Source organism: Morus notabilis, unplaced genomic scaffold (genome assembly GCF_000414095.1).
Source record: "Morus notabilis unplaced genomic scaffold, ASM41409v2 Scaffold73, whole genome shotgun sequence".
NCBI classification, from domain to species: domain Eukaryota; kingdom Viridiplantae; phylum Streptophyta; class Magnoliopsida; order Rosales; family Moraceae; genus Morus; species Morus notabilis.
The window spans coordinates 1,315,035-1,324,023 of record NW_010358777.1 but is presented as its reverse complement, the minus strand read 5'-3'; the positions used below and the strand labels follow the sequence as shown (position 1 = coordinate 1,324,023).

Sequence of the window (8,989 nt, the reverse complement as noted above, 5' to 3'; positions counted from 1 at the left end):
TCGGGTTGGGCCTTTTGGGGTAGTCATGGGCTAGGTCTTCTCTTGAGTCGGTAGTGGATGAGGGGTTACCTCAGGTAACACCATTGAGTTGGGCTGGGTCGTATTAGAGAACTACATCCGAGCAGTCCTGTCGCGATCTTGCTTTGATGAAGCTCTGATGTCTGACGGCGGAAGACAATGTTCAGCGTTGAGAAGGACACTCATTGACGGCAAGATTTCCATTTTAGACATATGTGAAAGGAAGCAGATAATCTTTAAAAAGTGATATTGTTGCATGAATGGGATCAGATAATCTTTAGAAAGTGGTATTGTTGCATGAATGGGTTGCAAAAGTGGTATTGGGCCTAATTTTTTCACGAATGAATTAGAACATGGAGAGTATAGTAAACACATAATAGTAAATTAAATAAATAGCATATTTTAAAATAATTTAAAATAAATTGTCACAATTTACGTTGTAAATGAATCATTTATCGTGCAAATGATTTATTACGGCTAACATTTTTTCATGTAAATTTTCTGTTATGACTGGTAAAAAAAAAATTCCCACATAAACAAATTTTTTTTTACTACATAAGTTAGTTTTTTACTGTCGTAAATGAATCATTTACACATATAAACTCATATTTACTTCAAATAATTTTAAAATATATTATTTACTTAATTTAGTTTTAAAAAATATGATATTTACTATAATATTCCTTAGAAAATACTTGTCCAATTAAGTTACTAGGTCAGGTCGGACAACGACGTCGGTCTAAATTTAGAAAAGAAAATTAAGATGGGAAATTTAGGGAAATTGTGTGTCTTCTAAGGCCTCGTTCATTTCACTGATTCGAGTTTTCAGTTTTAGGTTTCTACAGTAAAAAACTCTAAAAAAATGTCACATCTAACTTTTTCTACTGCAGTAAAAAGCTCTCAGAAAATGTCACATCTCAGCTCGAATTGAAAACTCGAATCCGCGAAGTGAACGAGGCCTAAGGCCTAAGTTGCTGGACTTTTTCCACAAAGCAACAAAATTAGAGTAGTTGAGGAATATTCCGTACCCAACAAAGCTTATAAAGCTCTGTGGTCCTCTTCCCAGCCTGCATGTTTTACGAAACTGTCAATGGATCTCGTCTTTCTTTGTTTCTATTTTTTTTCCTTAGCTTTCAATTTTCATTATCATCATTATCATTATTATTATTATCATTATTATTATTATTATTATTATTATTATTTTGTGGAACAGAAGAGATATTTTATCATACGTATTATTGTCCAATCTATTAACAAAAAAGGATTCTTGTCCAACCATATTGAAACATTACGTACGCCGACAAGTGAAATATAAAAATGATGGAGTTCACATGCACAGCCTTTTGTATATATCGCAGCATATATAATATGTCACACTCATTCAAACCAAAGAAATAAAGTCCCCAATGATGTTTAATATTTCGTCCAAATCAGATATAATATTACAGATTTTTCTGGCCCATAATCCATTTGGTAGTCCATTTATGTTTATAGATGATGCGTACATGCCCCTAATTTAGAACATTTATACTGATTTTTTTATCATCGCAGAAATGTTTGACCTTCCTTCCGTGTTGCTAATGAGGTTGGTCTCTTGGGTATTATTAGTCTTCAATTCAAAAAAAAAAAAAAAAATTCAGCTCTTTTTATGGAGATATATAGTACTTAATGACTTTTTTTAAAAAAATTTCTATTTAATTTGCAGATTGACTTGAATATCTCATTTTCGAGTTTGTTATGTCTAGATATTTTATTTTGCCCATGTAATGTTATATATGCCTAAGATCGTTTAGTCTAGCGGTATCGGAGAGTTTGGGTGGGTAGAGCTTTGTAAGAAAATTGTGGTTACTTCAAAATTTATCTATTAATGGGTATTATTGTTTTAGTCATAATATATTAATGAGATGGTTATAGTAAATTGAGTAGTTGACAAAAAAATTAAGGACTATTAATGAAATTAGATTCTTATCATGCCACATCATTAAATTTTTATATTTAGACATAATCATTAATAGAAATATAACTATTAAAAACTCACCCATATATATAAACCATATAATATGGTGACCTTATTTCAAGATATGAGAAAGAACAATTCTAGACAGAATTCCATGATATATGAGAAAGAACAATTCTAGATCAAGTTAATTTGCTACACAACATTATTATGAGTTTGTTTAGTTAATCTTTACACATGCATAAATAAATTCACGTGGACTATGATTATATATACGACAATAATCAAGAATAAAGCAGCCCCGTTCATTTCGCCGATTCGAGTTTTGCTATAGTAAAAAGCTCTCAGAAACAGTCACATCTAACTTTTTTGCTACAGTAAAAAGCTCTCACACAAAATCACATCTCAACTCGAATTACAAACTCGAATAAGCGAAGTGAACGGGCCCTCGCTTCGATTTGAGTTTTGAGCTCTAAGTTTATATAGTTAAAAGCTCTAAAAAAATGTTACATTTAACTTTTTCTGCTACAGTTAAAAACTTTTAAAAAATGTCACACCTCAACTCGAATCCGCGAAGCGAACAAGACCTAAATATGAAGTCAACGTGCCTAGCTAGTAATGTAACAGTGAATCCCGTGAATAAGTTCAATGAAGGGATTCCAGAAGAACGCATGCACAAAGAAATGAACCTCCGTACATAAAATATAATTAATATATGTGCTTATTATGAGCCACGGCTAGACAATTAAATTAATCTTAGAGCCTCCTGTGACTCAATAAATTATTTCATTCTTGCCAATCTATATATATATATGTATGTATGTATGGTATTTAAATTGCTTTGTTCCCATATCTAATCCAATGCTTAATTTCATAGAGAAATCTAATTTCTATAAATGCTAAACTTTTATTTTGCATGATATCTGCTTTAACAAAAGGGTCCAGAGGTACAAGCACTTGACATTGTTAACATCTTCTTCTTCTTCTTGATCAGTCCATCGGCACGTAGATTGTACCTCCTCATCATCTTTTCTAACTTTCTATAACAATTATTTTAAAATTTATTATTTATATACGAATGTAAAGATCAGAAAACATATATATCTGACTAGTTACAACATTTATGCATGTCATGTGTTATGTAATATTTTTGCAGGTTTTAGTTAGAATGGTACTGTTTAGAGGTTTAGTCAAGTTGATGGGAAATCTGAAGGGTAAATTGAGAGCTTTGAGGAGTAAAAATCTGTATGTCAAAATTGGAAGAACTGAGAGCACAAGGATAGAGATGAGGCGCAGGAAAGCTCTGAAGTTAATAGCAAAGACTCTGAAGAATGCAGATTATATATAATTGGAGGAATAATAACTAAACAACTTGTACCAACTTCTCTAGGCTTTATTTCCCTCATAAAAAAAAAAAAATCTCTACCCTTTAATTGTTTTCTCAATGTTCATTTCACAATTTAATGGATCGAATTACTAGTTTCCCTTTTTTGTTTTCCTTTGTTCTTATTAGCAACATGACAATTACTGGATTTTTTTTTTCATCGGATGCAATGGTCTATCTTTGTCTAGATTTTTTTTTGTTTTTTTTTTTTTTACGTTTGTGTGCAATTATTATTATTATTATTATTATTTGATATAAATTGTCACAATTTACGTTGTAAATGAATCATTTGCCGTGTAAATGGTTCATTTACGGCTAGTAAAAACATTTTTTCATGTAAATTTTCTGTTATGATTGGTAAAAAAAAAAAAAAAATTCCGACGTAAACAAAATTTTTTTTACTACATAAGTTAGTTTTTTACTGTCGTAAATGAATCATTTACACATATAAACTGACATTTACTTCAAATAATTTTAAAATCTACTATTTACTTAATTTAGTTTTAAAAAATATGATATTTACTATAATTTTCCTTAGAAAATAATTTAGAAAAGAAAATTAAGATGGGAAATTTAGGGAAATTGTGTGTCTTCTAAGTTGCTGGACTTTTTCCAGAAAGCAACAAAATTAGAGTAGTTGAGGAATATTCCGTACCCAACAAAGCTTATAAAGCTTTGTGGTCCTCTTCCCAAGCCTGCATGTTTTACGAAACTGTCAATGGATCTCGTCTTTCTTTCTTTCTATTTTTTTTTCCATCGCTTTCAATTTTCATTATCATTATTATCATCATCATTATTATTATTATTATTATTATTATTATTATTATTATTATTATTATTATTATTATGTGGAACAGAAGAGATATTTTATCATACGTATTCTTGTCCAATTTATTAACAAAAAAAGGATTCTTGTCCAACCATATTGAAACATTACGTACGTCGACAAGTGAAATATATAAATCATGGAGTTCACATTCAGAGTCTTTTGTATATATCGCAGCATATATAATATGTCACACTCATTCAAACCAAAGAAGTAAAGTCCCCAATGATGTTTAATATTTCGTCCAAATCAGATATAATATTACAGAAAAAATTATGCTTATGTGTAACATTTTCCTAGACTTCATTGGTCCTTATTATGCTAAAAAAAAATTGTCCTGACCTTATAGTAGAAAAAATTAGTCCCATACACGTTTTGTTTTTGGAAAAGAGTACATAGAAATGAAGCCTCCAAAAAAATAAACACTCTACTCGGACTCAGAAATCTACTCAATTTCCTTTTATAATTTTGAATTCCTAGTTATTAAACATGCCCTATGTACTGTAAAAGTTAAATATATGTATATATATATATATATTGTTTAAAAGAAATATATCAATTAATTTTGACCTTGAGTGTGATTTTTTTCATTGTTTATGGTTTAGAAGTATCAAATACATATATTTAAGCAAAGAGATAGTTATATATTGGTAAGACTTAGAGGTGTAGATTTATATAGGCAACAATATGAGTTGTGTTCGTCAAACATACAGTATAATTTTTTTCTTTCATTTTGAGATTAATTTAGTTAAAATTATTCTTTTCACCAATTATATATATATATATATACATTTTATTTCTTTTTAATTAAAACTTTGATAAACTAAATCAATTCGAGTTAATTTCATGTCAATTTTATATCAAATTTAAATCAGGTTGTCATACTATATATTCCGAATGATCACCACTTTATTATTATTATTATTATTATTATCGACTGTGTACTGTGTTTTTTATCGACAAATTATCATCATGTGTAAATTGCCTTTTCAACGTTCTAATTGAAGCCGTAACTATAGTGACCACTAATTTTTTTAAGAAGTATTTTTGAAACCAGTATTCTACAAGACACTAGAGCTGTCTTTTTCTAAGTTTTTCGTGGCTCTGTTTGTTGTACACCCCGTGAAGAGAATTGTGTAGCCTATACATTAACTAGTTATGCTGCTCGTTACTACGTTATTTGTGAATAATAATATTTCCCAATTTCTTTTCAAAAAAAAAAAAAAAAAAAACCTCAAAGTGCGTACTGAATTCAAGTGCTCCTATAATCTTCTGAAGTTGAAAATTGCAAGATGAGTTATTTTTTATATTTCTTTATCTTTTTTCTTTATACTAATTTTTTGGACTCCGTGGAACGATTTTACTATTTCTGGTTGACAATTAACATATATTATCACACTGTAACTAAGAATATGTGTTGCAATATGTCCAAATACAAAAGTAAATGAGTCAACACGTCTGTCCTAGCGTATGTTAAAACATGATCTTACGTAGATAATTGTATTTAAAATATTTTCTATTAATTTCAAGAGCCCGCGTGAAAGAATAATTTTTACGCAATTGGCGGAAAATGCTTATCCATCTTGGAAATTCTTTTTATCTGAAATATATAGTAATTAGTTGAACGAGCTCATAACCACATATACTGTAGGTTTTAATTTCTGCTATTTTGCTTGAGAGGTTCTAATTTCTATTTGGGTTAGTTGTTCTACTAAAAACAATTTCTATTTACAATTTTCTTTATTTATTTTTTATTTTGCTAAGTTCGAAGCTTACAGGTCACGAACTTTTAGAATGAATAGTACTTATATGATGGCAATAATTAGTTTCTTATATCAGAGAGACCTTATATACATCTCAAGAAATTCTAACAAACTTTGCATAATAGCTTTGACTTATAATTCGTTGCAAGTAGCATCTGAGAACAACTCTCAATAATATTCTGCAACAAAAACATACGTTCCTCAGTCCACATTATGTTTCACGAACTTGAAAATAATATTCTCACATAGATATTTTAACAACGGACTCAGATTACTTGTCTAGTTTTAGTGTTTAAAATGGTGTCTAACAAATCAAACTATGGCATATCAGTTTAAAAAATTAAAATACTTATTAACTAATTTTTTTCATGCTTTAATGTTTGAATCATTAAATAACCTGACAAAATGTGATTAATTACACCCCATTTGAAATATTAAAAATTAAACAGGTGATCAACATCTGTGACATGTTTCTATATTAGCCACAAACATCTGCGTGCATCGCCCTCGAATTGATCAAAATATAATTACTTAATTTATAGCACATATGGTAAATTGAAGCAATATTAATATAATTTACTCCAAAATTTCTCAAGTACGTCAGATACAATCAAGTAGCAATTTCCAGCTGAAAGTGTAATTTAAGATTTAATTTAGCTTTCTTTATGAATTTGACACATATGTCATATAAGAGCTGATTTGAAAAATAGAGTATTTCTTAGAGCAAGATGTGTAGTGTTTAAAGTAATTGTCTTGTGTTACGTCACTTATACTGTATATATTATAAGAAACATGCTGAACAAAGATCACATATTGATACGACATTAATTCTCGGCTACTAAATTAATTACTATTTCTTCTGTGTCATTTCATTACGATCAATTAAGTTTGTTAAAAAAGAAATTATGATCAATTAGTATTTAGTTGCTCGGTTCTTAATTAATCCTATTTTTGGTATTTTTACGAAAATATACTCACAGAATTGACATTGTTCCTGTCCGTATATAAACTCACTGTACAAAAATACAGATAAAAGCTAAGGTTAATTTGGTCATACAGGTAGCTTTCCGCTTTCGTCATACTAATGCTTTTTCTTGATAAAATAAAATTGGCATCGTATGCCAATGCTTTGTTATCTGCGTATGAAACTCTTGAAACATGTGTGGCTTGTCTAACGTCAAACGTGTACAACGACACACTGACATATAGTTAATAAATTTTTGGATTATGGGGCCCGTGCCCTAACTATTTTTTTATCTATTTAATTTGTGAAGACAATCCTCCCTACGTATTTCTACAGCAAAAGATTAAGAAGAATTCAATGATAAGATATAGATAAGTACTCCACCGATAAGGTAATTTTGAACAGTTAAATCTTCATTTAATTATGTAATACTTTCCTACATTTGACATAATTATGATAGGATTTGGAATTAAAATTTATCTTCTTTCTACCAATAGGGTATTTTTTTCATACCCTACTAAAAATTTCTCCAAATAATAATAATAAAAATAAAAATAATAATAAACTATTTATTATTTATCATAATTACTGTTTATATGACGAGATAAAAATAGTTACCATTAAGTACTCTAAAGTCTAAAATTAAGATCTTAAGATCTCTCTTCTACCAAATTACTAGAAAGTAAGTTCAATGCCCACCTAGCTAGTGTAAAGGGAAAAAAGAGATAAATAACTCTTAAAATATATATGAATCTAGATTTTTATGCTTTATTTTTAATTAATATCTTTTTTAATTAAATAACTATATTAATTAAAAAAAATATTAATAAAAAGTAAAAAATAAAAATTCAGACTCATTAACTCTAAGATAAGTTGAATAATTTTCTCACCATTATTTCCAACGTTCCCTCCAACCCCGGGTCTATAAATACCTCACCCTTGGGTTCCCACAAGAGTAAAGTCAATATAAGGAAAAAAGAAATGAGTCCCTCACAAATGTTCTACATTCTAACTTGCTTTTCCCTTCAATTTCTATGTGACAGCTTTCTCAAGCTCAAGACCAGTACTTCTACTCTTCCCTTAACCATATGGAATTACATGGCTCCAACTCTAACCAACCTGAAATGGGCCTTTGACACCCTCCTCTACAACCCGTTTTCTTTCTCTGCTCCTGATCGCCTCTACGACAACATTCAGAAAACCGGCACCGGGGAACTCATCCGAATAACCCGGTACGAGCGCAATCCCATGGAAGGAGAGCAATGCTCCGCAGAAAATGCAGAGCAGTGCGCGGTTTGCCTCGGCCAGGTTCAAGAGGGAGAGGAAATAGGAGAGCTGAGATGTTCCCACGTTTTTCACCTGCTCTGCTTAGAAAGATGGGTTCAATTTAAACACAAGACATGTCCCCTTTGCCGTGGCTCTCTAGCTGCTCCGCCGCTCAATGCTGCCGCCGCCGCGGCCGCCGGCGTAGCGGATTTTGGAGTTGAAGTTCTCTTCTTCAAGTTTTGCTCTTTCGGTTCTAATGATGATGAACGTGATTCATGGTGGCTGCGGTGATTAATACAAATTAGAGTCGCACGTGTGTAGTTGATATGCAATAAGAACAAACAAACGTATGTAGTATATGTAATGTAATAAATTGAGTGGGCTTAGGAAGATGGTGGAATTCTTTCTTTCTTTTGATTTACAAAAAAGAAAGAGGGAGAGGACTTTTCCTTTATCTGCGGAAGCAGAAAAAGGGAAAAGTGTATCAAAGTTTCCATCTACACTCATCTTTTGCTAGTAATAATTGGTTAGTAAGGATAATATAATTTTTGTTTGCTGATCGTGTAAGGATACTATTATTTGTGTACCAAATATTCTCTTATTCATTCCTTCTTCAAATCCGAGGGAATATTTTTGTTTGTGGTTTGGCAGCTCCTAAATTGAATGAATAGTATACTAACAAAAACGGTAAATTACACGAATGGTCCCTAAACTCTTTAAAAGGTGACAGTTTGGTCCCCAAACCTTTTTTTTGACGAAACGAACCCTAAAATATTTAAAATGGTGCAATGTAGTGATTCCGCCAGATGCT

The 8,989-nt window shown here is 30.5% G+C and overlaps 1 protein-coding gene across 1 annotated transcript; it reads left to right on the top strand.

Annotated features, from left to right (window-relative positions):
• The first annotated feature begins 7,876 nt into the window (after nucleotides 1–7,876).
• Nucleotides 7,877–8,764, top strand: LOC21409211 (E3 ubiquitin-protein ligase RHA2A). The gene has a single exon (XM_024162558.1). The coding sequence runs from the start codon at nucleotides 7,894–7,896 to the stop codon at nucleotides 8,467–8,469; it is 576 nt and encodes a 191-aa protein (XP_024018326.1). The 5' UTR covers nucleotides 7,877–7,893; the 3' UTR covers nucleotides 8,470–8,764.
• Nucleotides 8,765–8,989: the final 225 nt, after the last annotated feature.

Coding starts and splice junctions, on each gene's coding strand:
- LOC21409211 (XM_024162558.1), top strand. CDS start 7,894: ATGAGTCCCTCACAAATGTTCTACATTCTAACTTGCTTTTCCCTTCAA.